This window comes from Sminthopsis crassicaudata, chromosome 4 (assembly GCF_048593235.1).
Source record: "Sminthopsis crassicaudata isolate SCR6 chromosome 4, ASM4859323v1, whole genome shotgun sequence".
NCBI lineage: Eukaryota > Metazoa > Chordata > Mammalia > Dasyuromorphia > Dasyuridae > Sminthopsis > Sminthopsis crassicaudata.
Genome location: NC_133620.1, coordinates 140,303,715 through 140,322,206, shown reverse-complemented (window position 1 = coordinate 140,322,206; position 18,492 = coordinate 140,303,715). Strand labels below are relative to the sequence as shown.

The window sequence follows — 18,492 nt, the reverse complement described above, 5'->3', positions numbered from 1 at the left end:
AACAACAAAAAAACCCTCATGATTTTAATTATTCAGTCATCTCAAGTAGAAGTCTTAAAAGGTGTGAGTAGGTATTTATTATTATTTAGAAAACTGAGTTATAAATATATCTGTCTCTACTTCATGAAATTTTCCATTGAACTTGGAGTCAGTCACAGGAATTGAGTTCCAAGTCTGCCACTTATTATCTATGGGACTGAGGCAAGCCAAATCTTTAGGTCTCAATTGGTTCATTATAAAATGAAAGAGTAGGATGAAATGACATTTGAGGGTCTTTTCAGACTCAGATCTATGATCCCATGATCAGATAATTTGTGTATGTAAAAAGACCAATAATAAGATATTAGCAAATCAACAATTCATTATGAAAAAAAGTCCTGCATCTTTGCCATCATCAATTTTGTGATAATTAGCAAACCATTTCACTTTCCAGAGCTTCAGTTTGTTTAATTACAAGGAGGAAAAAATGTTATTTTATTTTTTTTTTTTACCTACCTTCCAGGAGTGTTGAAACTCAGAGATAATCAGAACAAAACAAATTGCTATCTGAATGGAGGAATAGATAAGCAAGAAATACAAGAAACTGAATTCCTTCCTTCTAAATATTTCTTCCTGTCAATTATGTAGTTGCAGTTTCATTCCAAACAGCACAATTCATGCAAATAAGAAAGAATAAACACATATTAATAGCCCAAGTATTAGTGATTAGGTAATGTGAAGGAATTAATCAGTTAATTAATGAATAAGTAGAATTTATAAAGTAATTTAAGGTTTGCAAAGTGCTATAGAAATGTTGCGTCATTTTATCCTCACTGGGAGTTAAATGTTATAATAATAATAATCCATTTACAGATGAGATAATTGAGGAGACATCAGCTAAGTGATTTGTCCATTGTCACAAGTCTGAGGTAGAATTTAAACCTACATTTTTCTGATTCTAGGTCCAGTACTCTATCCACTATGCCCCCTAACTGACTGAGTGAATGAACAAATAAATGAAAAAATGACTGTGCTTAGAATGAGGGAAATAAATTTAAGAAAAAAAAGGTAGTGCCTTTCTTCAAGAAGCTTATTTTATTTCCCCTATTAGAAAGTAATCGGGGAAACAGCCATTTAAATGTATTTTTTTATTATCATGCTGTATTTCTAAATATTCTTAAAGATAGCTAGAGAATGGCACTTTAATCTGAAAAGTTGCTGGAATAGAGCAGTCTTGTGGTAGTAGGTTGACACTACCTTTTTAGAAACAATAGCTGAGATGATTTGATTATGATTCCAGAGATTGCGGGTGGGGTAAGATAAGGCTACTAACAGCAAAGTTATCAAGAAGACCTGGGAATAAGGAGTGGTGCATTTCATTATATAAGATGTCTTCCTGTAAATTTTCTTCATCTTTCTTTTCAATATATAAGCACAAAAGAACCTTTAAAATAAAGTAACTATTGTTCAACTTTGGTTATTTGGTTGTAAATGTGGAAAATTAGTTACAAATTTCACGAAATTTGTGAAAATGTGAGACCAATAATTATGATAACTCATATTTGAATTTATTAGTGAGCATATATTAAATGTCTTCTACATACATGGCATAGGGATTGCATTCATAATATTAAATTGTGTATCAAAATACAGTTTAAAAAAGTTTCTATTCTCAGGGAGCTTACATTCTGTCATTTATATAGAATTTTTAAATTTATAAAATTTACAAATGCTTTTCTCACATTAATCCTGTGAGCCAGACTGCAATGCACATGAAATTTTACATTTGAGGAAATTTAGAATTAAAAGTTAAATAAGAGAAGCTTTTTGAGGGACAATCTTGAATTATATTTTTATTTCCCTAGTGCCTGAAACATTAGAAGGGAAAAGGAAGGGAACAAACATTTATTAAATTCCCACTATGTGCCAGGTATTGTGCTAAGTACTTCATTAATAGTTAGTAAATAAATGAGTGATTTGCTTATAGTCATAAAACTACTAAGTTTTGGAAATCTTTCTCATAGTCTATCTGCACCATCTGAAAACTTTTAGAAGTGAGCATATGAACTAAGCATCAGCTATGAAAAGTATCTATCTCTCCCTAGGCATCAAATAACCCTCCATTTATTAAGCAAGCAGTGTTCCTTCCGTTTTAGTCTTTTTAACTCTGTACTTGACTCCAGAGAATTGATTATTTTCCCTAAACTTACACATAATTCCCAGTCAGAATATTTAAGGGGTTCAGCCATCCCCAACAGGATGTGTTAGCATAATTATTTGAGAATAGGAAATTGTTACGAAAGAAATGTGTAGTTATTTTTTGTAATGTTTTCTAACCACACTTTTAAAATTGACTAGTTACTGTACCCTCTAGTGGAAATAGGAAAAAGAAATGATAGAATTGGTACTTGTCAGGAAACAAAACAATGATTTTGTAGATCTGATGGAGTTAGAGTAGTATGATACAAAGAGTTGAAAGAACCATACACATACATACAGAGCAATACAATGGAATGAATCTTGGGGGCCAAAAATAAATAGTCAATAAAAGAACATTTATTAAGCAACAATTATGTATCAGGTACTGTTCTAGGTACTAGGGAAAGACAAAAATTCAAGCATATATTTTCAAGTTTATCAGGATAGTCAAAATGTATACAAAATATATAATGTATTTAACTACCTTGTTGTTTTTTTTTTTTGTACTGATTCTGTATGTAGCTATAGGACAAAGTCTTCCTATAGATTTTCTTCCTCTTCCTCTTCAATATATGGACACAAAAGAACTTTTAAAATCAAGTAACAATTGTTCATTTTTGGCTGTTCGGTATAGCTATAAGCAGAATCAGTACAAAATAAATACAAGGTAGTTAAATACATTATGAATGGCATTAAATTTGCATCTGCTAATCATTTTATTTTCCTTCAGCCCAGACGATGAAATGAAAGAAGGTAGGGAATATGAAAAGAAGACAATGAGGTATTAATGTGTCAAATGATGTACAAAGTAGCATCTACACTTTGTTACCCTTGAAGAAGATATGAATTCAATCAAGATTTTCTCTTTTTTTGGTTTCTCTTCTCTATAAACAAGGTACAATGTTTCTTTAGTTAATTTTACTTAATCTATTTTGTCAGCTTTACTCTCAGAGGCCTTCTTCCCTTCATCCCCAACTTCCTTTCTCATGTGTCACCTATTTTCTTAGTTTTTCTTTTTAATGTTTTTTATTCCTTTTACCTAATTTCCCTTTTAAATTTTTTCATAATATAGTTCATTAAAATGTTCATTCCTATTCCCTTTCAACTTCTCCTACCCACTTAATGGTATTTTATTTTTTCCAATTATATATATAGTTTTCAACATTTGCTTTCATAAGATTTTGATTTTTTTTTTTTTCCTCTTTCCCCCTCTCCAAGATAGCAAAGCAATCTGAGACAGGTTATACATGTAAAGTCACATCAAACATATTTACAGGTTAGTCATGTTCTAGATGTTCCATCATGAGACTCTTGGAATCGTCTTACATTCTATTTTAGATCTTAGATCTTGGAATTTCTTAAATTGTATTACTGAGAAGAGCTAAAATGGTCATCACACAAAGTTGCTGTTACTGTATACAATATTCTCCTGGTTCTAATCACATCTAAGTCTTTCCAGAATTTTCTGAAATGCACCTGCTGACATTTCTTATACAACATTCCATTTTATTTACATACCACAAGTTGTTCAGTCATTCTCCAATTGATGGGCATCCCCAATTTCTAATTCTTTGCCACCACAAAGAGAGCTTCTATAAAAATTTTTGTACATGTGGGAACTTTTCAATTTTTTTTAAATGATCTATTTGAGATATAGATCTAGTAGTGGTATTGCTAGATCAAAGACTATATAGTTTTTACGGCCCTTTGAGCATATTTCTAAATTGTTTTCCAGAAAGTTGAATCAATTCACAATCCTACCAACAATGCATTAAAGTTTCAATTTTCTCACATCCTCTCCAACATTTTTCTTTTCTGTCATATTAGCCAATCTGATAGGTGTGAGGTGACAGCTTAAAAGCTGTTTAATTTGCATTTCTCTGATCAAGTGGTTTAGAGCATTTTTTCAGTTTTAATTTTTTCATCTGAAAACTGCCTGTTCATATCCTTTGACTATCAAATGGAGAACCCCTTCAACTTCTTTTCTTCATTATTTTAAAATTTCTTATACTTTTCTTATTTTTCTTTCCTCATTTCTCTTTCCATTATGTCAACTCTAGATTCATCCTTGGATTAATGGTTTTTATTCTTATTTCTTCTTTTGTATCCAAGATAAACAAACAACTAAGATATGTTAATTTATTGTTCATGACAAAAAAAAAATGAAAGCAGAAAAAAAAATTTATTAAATAAAGAAAACAAATGATGGAATGCTCAGAATCACAACTTTTAAAGCTGGAAGAAACCTGAAAGGAGTGCTAGCCCACTTCATACTTAAAAGTAATTCTTTCTCAAATATACCCATCAAATAGACATCTAAAACTTGAAGATTCCAGATAGGAGAAACCTTTTACTTTATCTGATAGACTGGTTGGCGTGGCACTCTTCTGCAACTAAGAATTTTGTCAACAAAACTTCTCTTAATACTCTAAATGTTAGATCCAAATGATTGATATCTACTGAAGGTATCTTATCTCCTAGCTATTAAAGTGATTTTACTAAAATGAAAGTTTACCTTTTGTGTCTTCCCCACCAAATTGATTAGTTACTATGCCTTCAAGTGAAAATGGGAAAAAAAAGTAGAAATTGTACTTGTTGAGACAACACTATATGATACAAAGATGAGGATTGAAAAAAATCACCACTTATCTGACCTTTCCTCCCTTTTTGATCTTTTAATAAATGACTCCCACCCCCCTAGTTATACTGGTTTATTTGCTATTCCTAATACTATATTTCTGTTACTGTTGGAAAAGGTACTGCATAGTGTCAGTAGCTTCGATAGATGGTGAAGTCCTCCAGACATTCCTACTTGCAGATGACATAATGCTGATTTTGTCAAATCAGTACATGGAAGAATCTCCTAAATGAGCTCTAATATCATGTAAAAGTTTGGCCTAATCAGTTACAAAGGAAAAAAAAATCTTTTAAGATTACTTCTGAATTAGAGTATAAAATGAAACTGAAGAAATAACCCTGTAGTACCTATTTATTGCTATTTAACCTATCACTGAGCACTTATTAAGCACCTATATGCCAGGCTCACTTACACTGTTACTTTCAACTCCTCAAATAAATGGAAACTATTATCTGAAAAGGAAGGATTGGACTAGGTGATCTCCGTGGATTGTTTCTATGTCTTCTATTCAATGATTCTAGCTAAGTTCTTAAGAGACCATGCTTTGCATGTATTTGTAAACAGCCACTACTTATATTATTTTGTTTAATATCACTAGGTAATTCCTTTTCCTCTTATCAACTTTCACATTCACTCTAAAATATTCTTTATCTCTACACATTTTTGAAATATCCACTTTATGGCATTCAGTGATATGCACAGGACTTTCTTACTTTCAAAAAGTGGTGAGTTAAAGTGAAACTTATCACTTATCCTCTCAAAAAATAAAAATCATCCTCCCTTAAATTTGCAGCTTGACCATGTACTTTGACCAACAATAAAATGTCAATGTCTCAAGAGAAAAATAAAATTATTCAGTTCATTTCTTAGTGTCGTAAGAGCACCATCTTGTGGCTCTGTGTAACTTGAAGAACTTATGGGTTTGGGGATCTAAATTTAGTACAAATAAGGAACTACAAGCAGCCAAAGGATTTAACTTGTGAATGGGAAAAACCACAAAGTTTTTGCTTCTATCATTAACATACTTCCTTAAGGTGATGACAATTAAAACATTTCTCATATTCAAGTTTTTAGTAGTAATTGATTTTCAATAACCCCTTTATATACTATCAGCCAATTCTTACTTTTTAATAATGGTTCACATTCCCAAGAGAGCTAATTACAGATAGGAGGGAAATATTTGGGCCCAGAACATAGGTAAGCTATTTAACCCATAGAAAGATTTCATTCTTTCAGCACTAAGTATTCTTGATGGAAAGTTAGATTAGAAAGACGTATAGATTAGTAAAAAGGTGGAGGGAGGAAGAAATCAAACTTCGTAATAAAACAGTGAGTGACAATTTGAATTCTGACATAAAGAGATTTTCTATAGGACATTTAAAAGTAGTATTGATGAGAAGGTAGATGTGTTGGTATTATACAAAGAGAATAGTTTCCATTACTCAGCTTAAATATTTGCAAAATGAATTATATTTAAATAAACATTTAATTTTTATTATATAAGCACACATAAAATATGGAAAAATATATAACAAATGTACAAAAGTCTTAAAAACAGATTTCAGAGAAAAAAACAAGACCACAGTAACAGACATTTCTCTCCTTCATTTGGAAATAGCTGGTAGGAATAGGAATTTCAGACTTGTTGACATTGAAGAAACATTTGAAAAAGGACAAAAACAATTACATAGACAGATTCCTGACATTGATATTGCAACTGTAGTTACTTTTACTTGGAAGCCAAATAACAGTGCCTCAAAAAATAGAGACATATAAGGATATAAAATATATTTTTAAACTTAGGAATTATAATAACTGTAGAAAATGAATAGCATGTTTAAATAGTTTAAACTGTATTCTTTTGATATGAATCTCCAAAGTACTTAATAAAGATATTCCAGATAAAGCTCATTTTGATTGTAATGTAATTGGCTGTTTCCTCTTTTAAAAATGTAATCCAGAATTTTGTATTGGGATTCTCATTTGGTAATAAATGCAGAAGAATTCAGAATACATGACATGCCAAAGCTACCAAGTTCCAAAAATTCACTGAAGTTTGTTTTATTTTTTTAAAATTGATTTTCATGTACAATTGAAAAATAACAATATATTTACTATCTTTTTTAAAATTTAAAATAAAGACTTCAGGCAGAACCATATTATGGTCACCTAACGTTAACATCTCCAATCAACTTTCAGTCGGCTAGATGCAACTGATATAACAAAAGATCATAACCTTCGCAAATTCTTTTTGCTTTTTTTACTACCAGGAAGAGGTCCCACTTTGGAGTTTGCTTTTAGGGTCTTTTCATTTGAACAGTCTTTGGTGATATGATAGTTGCATAAACATCTTGTACAAAAATCAAAGCCACAGCTTTCTCGTTTGCATGTTGCTCTCTGTAAATAGGGGTCGTATTTTGCAGGTGAGTTGCAATGGATACAGGCTTTTAAGCTTTCATTCTTTTTTAAGGTCTTGGCAACCTATGAAGAAAAATTCACATATTCAAAAATCACACATAATAAACTTTTTATCACATAGTAATCACTAAAACTCAGGGCCTTTCCCTTCTCACACATTTTATTGAGGTGGGTTGTCATATAAAAATAAAGATGCAAATCAATTCGCTATAAAAACATTTGGGAATGGGGAAAGGGAAAGAAAACAAAATACTGCCTATTTTAACATTAGAACAAAAAACCTCATGTATTAGACTTGTAAGCACTTTAAAAAAAGAAATTACTTTTGTATCCCCAGAGTAGGCATTTTAAAATACTTATAGAAGCAAAGTATGGCAGCACAAGACTATAGCCCCTAGGAAGGCTGAAAATAGTGGGTAGAGTTTGGGATTCTGAACTACAATAACTTGGAAGTGAAGAGCCACAAGGCTTGCCTAAGGACAGACAAACCAATGTGGGCTCAAAAATGGCAGAGCTTCCATGCCAATCAGTATTGAGACTAGGAGTAGAAGTGGTTGTTACACTTACAAAGATAGGTGAGGTAGGGCAGTCCCATTCACAAAACACAAAATAAAACAAAGCAACTAGTTAATTGAATTCAATCAACACTATCTTGGATAGGCAACAAACTGCCCTTTGAACTAAATTTCACCTAGGAAAACACAGTATTAATCTCAAATTGCTTACTGTCTCCTTATCCTAACCCATTTGTTTAACATTTTTTCCCAGTGATGCTAATAGTTTTGAATCATCAAACCTCAAAAGAATTAGTGACAATCTAAAAATGTTATAGAAAATAGAATGAGTATAAGTTGCTGCATCATATGGTATAGCACAATGTACTACAAAGAACTCTGGCCAAGTTACTTGTCCCAATTTTCTCCTCTTTAGAAAACTGAGGACCAGAGATTATAGGGACTTACAAGTAGGAGTAAAAGCCATTAAGTTCTCTTCCAGTAATCTACATCACAAATACTAAAATTCTTGGAAATTTGGTAAATCTCCATTGAGAATTTAGGGGAGAAGGCAAAGGGACTGTGACTTGTAAAAACAGAGGCAGTAATCACATCATGAAATAATCACAGATCTACTAATGTGCTATCAACTTATTTTCTAAATAAATAGCAACTAATAACTGATTGTTAGAGCTAATTAGGCTTCAGTGACAATTTATTTGTGCTTTCAGGTTCCCTATTTTATAAATAAATCACCTATAAAAATGAGAAATCAAGTGAGCCAACATTTTTGAAGCAAAATTTGGCCCAAAAATTGAATATAGATTTTAGGATATATGTATTTGTATTTTTAAAGTATTAACATATCAAAAAAAAAAAAAAAAAAAAAAAAAAATTACCTCAGAAAACTCATTGTGTCGGCTATATGTAGAAACTTCCTGATCAGATAATTTGAGCTGAGATCCTTTTTTGGACCCATTAGGAGCCTGCATTGTTGATTTCTGAACAGAAGCTAGTGCAGCCCTGACCAGAACATATTCTCTAGTTGCAGCATGAGGCGAAAATTTAGCAGTAGTTTCCTATGAGAAATAGTAAAAAAAAAAAAAAAAAGTTAGTAAAACAGCATAACTATCTGCCCACTGAGAATTTGAGACTTAGTAAATAATCCTTTTGAAAGAGTACGTTTACTGCCACAAGCAATAATATCCAAATGCATGAAGTATCAGCAAATATCACATAAAGAGCCTGTAGGATCTTACCCAGGAAATGTATCTTTCCTTCCAAATTTTCCTTCTTTAAAAAGCTAAACAATCCAGTTAAAATCAACTGAAAGGTTTGGCTGAAAAAAGTCACCTCAAATTTTTATCATAAAATGCATACATAAGACATACTATTGATAGAAATGGTTTGCCAAGTTTTTATTATGTAGCTGTCTCATACATACTAACAAATGTTTTATTAAATAGACTATATAATCAACTCTCAAGGGTATTTTAGGATGTCACATAATATATATTTTCCCGGTGGGATATAAGGTCCATGAATGTCTACTTGCTTCAAACATATTGTTTGACACAAAGTAGAAATCTAATAAAAATTAATATTGACTGAAAGGTTTTCATGGAGTGTAGAGTTAAGTCACCCACAAGTTATCCACTCCTACATTTTACAGATGAGGAACCTTAAAGGCCTACAAGTTACCCACTCAAGGCCCATCTGGGTTTGGTAAAGGGTAGGATGATTCCAGCCCAATTCCTGAATCTTTTAAACCACTGTTCTTTCCTCCATTATTTTATATGTTAAGATAAGAATAGACAATATAAAAGAAAATGAAATAACTTACGGGAAAAAAAAAAAAACTTACAGTAACTTTTTTCATTGCTGTACTATATAAGTGGAAAGCCCCTTTATTGTCTTTCAGAATCTTCCTCCATGTTGCACTCACTCTGGCCACACTGACAAAGTAAAAAATACAAATAATTAAATATTTCAATAGTTACATTGGTAAGAGCTAGCAAAACAATGACACTAAAAAGTAAGTTCCAATTCTACTTACTTTCTGAATATTTATAAACATTGCCATTAATTAGATACCCATACCTATACTGCATACATTATTACCTTGACTGAGACAAAATATGTCCAAAACCCCCAACTCAAGTTCCCAATCTATAGGAAGTGAACATGGGTTCTTAAAAGCTATGTCAAAGATGAACAATCTATGCCAGATTCTACCATCTGGAAAGACATTAATATGCTATAAGTATAATAAGGAGTTCAACTTAGCTTGAAAGGCTAATGAAAAGATTGAAAATCAGATGTCAAATTATTTTTTGCCTATTCCAATTCATAAAGATTATCAGTTAAAGTATAAGGACTACAATCTGCTGTCTAGGAAAGAAATACTTATACCAATGAAATCAGATTTTAAAAACAATTTTTATAAAAACTAATATAGAATAAAACTGATAAAAAAAGTTCAGTCTGATGAAAATTCAAATAATCCTATAGATCTTGTACCAAATCCATCTTGGGAGTTTGTATAAAATTAAAAACTGAGAGTATACGATAAACTACATAGTTTCCTCTGGAAGAAAGGTTCTCAGACATGATCTAAGCCTATCTTTCCCTATTCCAAAGTCAAAAAATATGGATTGAAATTAAACTATGGAAAGAAATAAGTTAAAACAATCATTCTTAAGTTCCACTTTAGGTTACAACTAATACAGAGCATATATAAAATAAATGTCTTGGCAAAAAGATACTTACTTGATCAAGTCCAGCTCACTGAGGTGTTTTAAAATATTTGCTAAGATATGTTTGAGTCCCCTCTGGAAGAGTTCACTGAGAATATCGAGTCGATCTAAACCCATTTTTCTACCAATTACATTATGTAGTCCAAAATCTCCATGGGCAACTATTCTTTCCACTGTTTCCCAATCTACTTTAGGGTTTCTCTTGGCATTCTTTTTTAAAGTTGAACAAACCACTTCCTCAAAATGAAGGATTGGTAACAAGTTCTTATTTGGAAATTGTCCTGTGCTTTGGTTCTGTAGAAGGCAGGGTTTGGGGCTGACAATGAAATTCCGAGACAAGATAAGGCTGTTGTATTCCTGTTCATCAGGACTACTTTGATGAGAAAATGAAGAGTAGCCACTGTCCTCATAAAGTCTACTGCTTTCCAATTCTTCCGATTCACTTGAAGCATCAAGCCTCTGTAGTATTTGATTTTCCTTGTTGTGTACTGGCTTGTTTTCAGTTATCAGTTCTACAATTCTGGGGCTCACATTCTGGGGTCCAGTATAGGACAGGCTTCCATTGCCTTTAATACAGTCTTCACAAAAATCTTCGAAATATTCAGGAGTACCAGATTCCAATTTTTTGCTAATCTCAGGCCCAGAGTTAACATGGTTACAATTAAAATCACATTTCATTTTAACAGAATAATAAGGACTCTTGTCTTTATTCTCTTGTTTATATCCTGGAAAAAAACAAAACAAACAAACAAAAAAAAACATCCAGTTAAAATACTTCACAAAACAAAAATACAATGAGATTCTAACAATATTTGTAGTCTGTATTATTAGTTACACAGCCTCTCCATGTCTGTTTCCTCATCTGTAAAATGAAAAGGTTGGTCTACATATATACTTGTGTATATTATGTATCCATGAAGTTATCTGTATGATGTATAAGAGATATGACTTGTGGAAATAAAAATGATAAAACAAGTTACTGATTATAACTATTTTCATTATCTCAATTGTACCTTTTATGTCATGTCTTTATGCGTTCCTTAATGGTAAGAACCTCCATTTTTCTGCAAGTTTATTAGCAGTTCTAGCTTTTAAACATCTGGAAACTGTATCTTCAATTAGACTGTTACAAGGCAAACTTCTAACTCAGATACAATACTATGATCATTTCTTTAGTGGTTAGTTGAAAGGGAAAATAGAAATATGCTTATAAAAGTCATCAAGATCTGGTACTAGCCTTAAGTCTTTACACTATTGTATAAACTGGTTACTTGCAGCCTAGAATGTACTTCCTTTTCACCATGATATCATGTAATTCTTAATTTCCTTTAAGACTCAACTTAGGTACAACTTCTCAGTGAATGCCCATTGTTAGTATTCTCTCCTGTGTAAAGAATCCTGAAGCAGGTAGCAAAAGGTGGCTCAACTATAGAAAGCCCAACTTAGTAACCTTAGTAAACTGAATTTTAGTTTAAAAGAATGCTCTGATAACAGACTATACCATACAGACTCCCATAATTATAAATGTTAATAAAACTTGCAACTTAAATGATTTTTATTTTAAAGAATTCTGATTTGTTTTTAAAATAAAGTTCATTTCTTTTTATAATTTATTATGAATACTGCACCATACAGTGAAAACACTGGGTTCTGAAGTTAAATGGACTCTTTAAGTTCTTTCTAGCTCTAGATACAGGATTCAGTGATATTATGTTAATCAATTTCATTTAAAGAGATGATTTTAAAATTTATTAAGTATTCACTCTCAAACTTCTTCCAGCCACATCCTTCTTGTACACACATTCAACTTTTGGATTTCAGCTCTCTCAGGAGAGAGCATCTTTGCATCTGATTGAAATCTAACAATGGATATTATGATCAATAATATAGCATTTAAAAATTTAATACTTTTCACCTTAATAACACTGAAGGAGGTACTCCAGTTCAACTGCTACCTTGATTTTACAAATCTTATGATGCTTTCCCCAACTTTACTCAGTTAAATATTCTCTACTAGTGTACTTTACAATGTTGTATTACAAAGGGAACTAGACTTGGAATTAATACTAAAAACTGGCATTTTTATAGCACTTAATTGCAGAGTGTTTTTACATGGTTATCTCTGAAGTCTGGTTCAAATCCTAGTTCTGTTTTTTACCCATGTGGTCTCAATTTTCTCCCAGAGATACCAGCTTGGGGCTGGGTGATCTCTAGGGCCCTTCCAGCTCTAAAATTTAAATTTTAATCAGTTGCTGAATCTTATTCCTTCATTTATATCAATTTCTCTACTCACATATCTAACTCTGTGTTTGGATTAACCTAGAACCATTACTGAATGAGAGAAATCCTATCATCTTATTGATATGGGCAGAGGAAATTCATCTCAGACAAAAAAAAAAAATGTAAAATTCCTTATCCTCTACTTTTTTCTTTCATGTTCTTTTGAAAATTAAATTTTAATATGTGCTTAATTAAACTCAAGGGTATACAAAAAACCCCCACCTCTTACAGAGTTTAGATTTGAACTGCCAGAACAAAGAAAGAAGACCTGTGCAATGAGAGCACTCCAGGCATAGGGGATTTGGAATAATATATAAGAATAGAAACATACACGGTTCCAATTAAGAAGGATTTAAAAAGCCAAACAGGATTTTAAATGCTATCTATTGAGAAGAGGGATAACCATATTCCATCTACATATTCTATATTCTAGATAAACTGTATTACAGCTAGATCCAGAGTAGTGCAAATAATGAAACCCCAGTGCAATGGTCCAATTATTCCAATTTCCACAGCATATTTCTTTTGTTTTACATAAGCTGGAATAGTTTGATCATCATCAGAACTAATCAAGACCCAGTAGTACTTTTCCACCTCAACAAAATACATTTAATACTTCCCTATCACCTTTCTCTTTTCATTCCAGCAGTTCCCAATTCTAGGCATATTCCACTCCCACTCCCAATTTGCATTCTTATTCATGTTCTAAAGCCCAATTCAAATTCACTCCTAGAAAGCCTTTCCAGATCACCCAGCACAGGTAATGAAAGACTTTTCATTCAGTGGAATTCAAGCACCTTTTTTTTTTTTTTTTTTTTTAATTTTTAAATAGGAAAAGAGCATTATCTCATTCTTCAGTTTGACTAAAAGCTCTATAGAGGGAATAATTAGGACTTCTCTACACAATGTATACCTGAAAAACCTATCAGCTTGTAAATACTGAGTTGATCAATGCTTTCCAAGTTAGAAGTTATCTATCTACTATCTTGTCTTGAATGATCCAAAAAACAAAGTTATTTTTTTGGATGTATAACTCCTAAGCTAGCCCTAAATTGTTGATTTTAAATATATAATTACTATTGAAATTTGTATGTATCTGAAGGAAGCTAAGGCTTCTGTGACCAGGGAATGCATCAACACAATCAATGAATCAACCAACAAGCATTTTTTACTGTTCCAGGCACTGTGCTTAATTAGAACTAGAGATACAAAGATGAATTGAAACTGTCCCTCTATATGGAGAAATCACTTCTGCAAAGGCACAGAGGGCAAGGAGACTGGGAATATTATATATGCAGAACAGCCAGAAAATCTACAACTGGAACTATATGTTCACAAAGGAGAACATGAAATAAGAAGGCATCACAATGGTCCATATAAGAGGTATAAATGCAAAGAAGAGATGTAAAGGGAGAATCTATAGGGATTGGTAACTAAATAAGTGGAGGAAAGGAGAGTCAAGAATGGTGGATGTTTCAGAAGTTGCTAATCTGGGCGACAGGATGGTGGTGCCTTATATAAAAATGGGAAAGCTTGAAGGATGTATTTTTCACTTATGATATATTTTCAGGAAATTAAAGGGCTGGGACTTTTTCTGATCAATCAAATCCAAAATGAATGGGGTAAAGAGAAGTTTTGACTATTCCTCCCCAGCTACTTTCTGGAATCAATTTCAAAAATATATAGTATAGGAATGCATTTCAACATTAATTTCTTTAATTCTGTGACATTTAGTTCCTATAACTTTTAACTCCCTGGCTCTACAATTATTAATGTTTTGCTTAAACTCTGAATGGTCAAAATTAAATATCTTAATCTCATATCAATATCTTAATGATACCTCAATGAACATAAACTTTAGTTTTGAAGCACTTTTTTGTATTTTCATTTGATTTTTTTCCCAAAATTATCCCTTAAGATAAATAGAGCATAAAATATTTTGTAGATAGAAAACTGAAGTTCAGAGATAGAAAGTAAAAAACCACTACTGTCATACTGGGAATTAGGAGATATGGGTTTTACCCAGGGAAAAAAAAAAAAAAAAAACTCTTAACGTGCAATCTTAAACTATTCTACTCACCTCAGTTTCCTAATCTGTAAAGAGGTGAAATAAATAATTTCCAAGGTCTCTTCTAGCTCTTCAGATTGAATGATTTGCCCACCTTCACATGGTTAGTATCTGAGCTGAGAATGTTTAGTAGTACTACTAGCCTTCCTTCCTAGAAGAGCTATTAGAGCACCTTGCACATGAAACCAAGTGTGCTTAATATTTTCTTACTTGTATAGCTAATTTTACCTTTTGCAAAAGGAGAGAAAATATCACAACCTGTTTCATAACTGAAGTGCAGTAAATTACCACCTTTTTTTTTTGTATGTCATACCTCCGCCCCCTACTGGATTATGAGCTGCAAAAGCACTTAAAAAAAAAAAAAAAAAAAACCCACAATTCTGGCTCCACTATTAATCTAATCATTCTCTTTTTTCTTGGTTCACTTCTTGTTGAGGTAAGGTTAAAGAACTAGAAAACATATTTTATATAAAACCCCTATCATTAACTATTATTAACCAATGTATCCAAAAAAGTATGGTTCTCAACCTTTTAAATCACAAGATTATCCTCTTAAAAGACATACAATTCCGAGGAAATCTAACAATAGTTCTATTAAAATAGATATGGGAACCACTACCTTAACAGCAACAAAAACATCATATAATAATAAGAATTTCAGTAATTCCCTTCTCACTCTCATTTTATTAAACTTTTCACTGGTATTGTATGCTAGATCCCACTCTGAGGTTACTCTCTAAAACTAAAAAATATCTTCTCTACCAAATTCAAACACTACAATCTATATATGAAAACTCAGGAAAGCTCTTATGGTTTACATTTCTTAAAATGTCCTTATAGATAACCACCATGTGCCTGGTCTTTCCTTAATTCAGGGGCCTACTTGCCACTAGTTGCCATATTATCTATCAATGATCAGTCACAAGGCCCCTTGTTTCACTTTCAAACAAAAAAACAAACACTCCCAAAATCCTACTTTAAATTTTCAGTCCTTGTCAATCCCAATTGCCTATCATTCTAATAATGGAGACTCATATTAAGTGCCTACTATTTTTCAGGCCTTATCTCCTATAAAAGTCATAAGTAAAAAGGGTAATAATATGCCCCCTCAAACTATTCTGTCTCTAAATCAACACGGACAGTACCAATTCCCTTCTTGAAATTTAATTTAAAATACAAGTACGGTCATTTTCCTCCTTGAGAGGACTAACCTCCTTTGGGAGAGAAGCCTTCACAGAATATTGGTTACTACACTGTAATATAATAACCATTTGCTTTTCCTTTTGGTCACTTCTTGAGATAAAATGGTTAAAAAATAAAAAGGGTAGATACCCCCCCCCAATAAGAGAAGTGCGACAAAGAAGTAAGAAATAGCTTTTATTCTAGTGCTTTCAGGCTAAGACCATCCCAGTTTGGGATTAGGAGGGAAACCTGACCCTTCCACCTCCACACACGTCTGCAGAGAGATAAGGCAAAGGAGAACTTTTCCCTCCCAAGGAAATGACTAAAGAGTGGTTAAACTAATATATTAGAAGGATTAAAAATAAAATGTAACTTAAGTTTTTAAAAATTCTTTACTTTGCACTCCCAGGTCTGGGAACCCTTTGCTAGGGGAAGGGAGTTGGGGAGTGGGGAGTGGGTGAGGAATTTAACCCTTTCCTCAGGCCACTGCCCTGAATCCGCTCAGTCCAAACGCGGGGCACATTTGGCGGGAGAGGGGAGTAAGGCCCACGAATCCTGAGGGACGGACCGGGCCCGGTCTGAGGGGCTCGCAACGATGACCCCGAGGGGAGTGAGAGGCGGGAGATGGTCGGGATGTCGGCCCAATCTCCCGCGCCCTGGCTATAGGGATCTGCCCCAGGTCAGGAGGGAAGACATCGCTGGGGACTGTAAGTATTGGGGCCTCCGGCTCCCCGAGAGTCGTTCTCGGGTCCGAAGTGGTCAAGCCGCCTAGTCGGGGTGAGAAGGCCCGCGGTGGGGGGAGGGGAGTAGGGGTATTTGGCGCCTCTTCCAGGGCAGAGCCTTGTCCGCTGGAGGGAAAACGGACTCCAGAGTTTGCCGAGGTGCCTCTTTTTCCCTAGGGAGGTGAGGCAGTCTAGTTTGGAGGGTGTAAAAAACCCACCATCTCTCCTTGGGTCCCCCACATCTCATTTCCCCCCAATTCGATTTCGCCTCTCTCAAGTCTTGGCAGCCTCTCTTCCCCCTCCCCCCTACCCCAAGCTCCACAGGCCAGAAATCCCCTTGGATGTCAACCATCCCAAGACCGGCTCGCGGCCTTGTCCCTGGGGAGGTGGGGGTTCGTCCCCATCCATCCCCGCTCCACCCCCCGGGGGGACCGCGCGCCCCGAATCGCGCCCTCTTTCCTCAGATACTCACTGTCAGTCGGGCGCGGGGACTCTGCGGCCGTAACGGCGCCGGGGCTGCTGCAGCTGGAGGAGAATGCAGCCGAAAGAGGTGAGGAGCAGCAAGAGCAGGAGCAACAGCAGCAGCGGCTGCGGTGGCGGCTCATGCCCAGATCTAGGCGCTGGGCGCGGAACAACTCTCAGGTAAGAGAGGACACTCCTCAGTAGGAACCAGCTGAAGCACCGGCTCCACCAGAGTAGTATCTTCCAAAAGGCGCCAGCTGGTACTTTTAAAATCTTTGAATTTGGTGCCCAAATCCGTGAGACCCAATGGAAGCAAGCGGTCTCACTAGCCCGCCAATAGAAAGGCGGAAGGAGGGGAAGTCTCCATCGCTGACCAATCAATCGGCGGCGGCCACCGGCAAGAGGCGGGACGGAGGCAGAAAGCGCCCCGCCTCTCTCCATCTCTCGAGCTAGTGCTCCAGCAGCGCCGGAAAGATGCAGGGAACCAAGAGCAAAAGGGGCGGGGCTTGCAAAGAGGCGGGCTGCTCAACCACACGAGGCGCGCAGCCCTAGCCGCACGCGCACCCTCCGCAGGGACCAACTCTAAAGTTGATGGCATCAGGTTTCTTTGAATGCTCTTGCCTCAGTAGCATCGGGTGGTATCGACTCCAACTGGGGAATCCATGGTATGTAGACAGAGGCTTCCTCCTGCAGGTGGTAGCTTCGGTGAGCGGCAGAAGGGGTTTCCGGTCAATCTTTTTTGGAGTCCAGTCCTCCGCGGAGCTCACTTACACCCCTCCTCCCCACACCCACTCCTCCCTTCTCTTTCGAGCGCGCGCTCACGTCTCCCTTTCCTATTCCTATCTCTCCCGCTCTCTCTGCCCCCTCCCCCCATCAATCTCCACCACGCAAGCGCCAGGTTCCTTGAGAGTTGGCGGGGTGGCGCGTGCGCCTTAGCTCCCCCGCGCTTCTTCTGGTGGGCGGAGGAGGCGGCGCGGGGCGGAACCCAGTCTGTGTTGGTTCATCCCTGCCCTGGGAGTCCCGCGCAGTCGGCCCCGCCAAACTGGAGGGCGGGCATCCCGCCTAAATTTGGATTTGGGCCCAAAGTGCCTGGGGCTCCTCCCCCCTCCTGCCTCGGCGGGCTGCTCTCTTGGCTTCCCTGCTTCTGGCGGGAGGGTGGGGCCAGCCGGGGTATAATTGGAGGGAAAGGGAAACTTTAGTTTTCTTTTTTTCTGTTTTATGAGTTTCTATGCAGAATCCTTATAAACTCCAGAAAGAACCTCTTTGACTTTATTTATTATGCTATTTCTTTAAC

General features: G+C 35.3%; 1 protein-coding gene across 1 annotated transcript; it reads right to left on the bottom strand.

Moving 5' to 3' along the window:
• Positions 1 to 6,861: 6,861 nt before the first annotated feature.
• FBXO5 (F-box protein 5) lies at positions 6,862 to 18,003 on the bottom strand. The gene is made up of 5 exons (XM_074309486.1): positions 17,209 to 18,003; positions 10,498 to 11,209; positions 9,593 to 9,683; positions 8,628 to 8,807; positions 6,862 to 7,297 (listed from the first exon to the last, which is right to left on the bottom strand). Exons 1-5 carry the CDS (start codon positions 17,339 to 17,341, stop codon positions 7,046 to 7,048), a joined length of 1,368 nt encoding a protein of 455 aa, XP_074165587.1. The 5' UTR covers positions 17,342 to 18,003; the 3' UTR covers positions 6,862 to 7,045.
• Between the last annotated feature and the right edge of the window lie 489 nt (positions 18,004 to 18,492).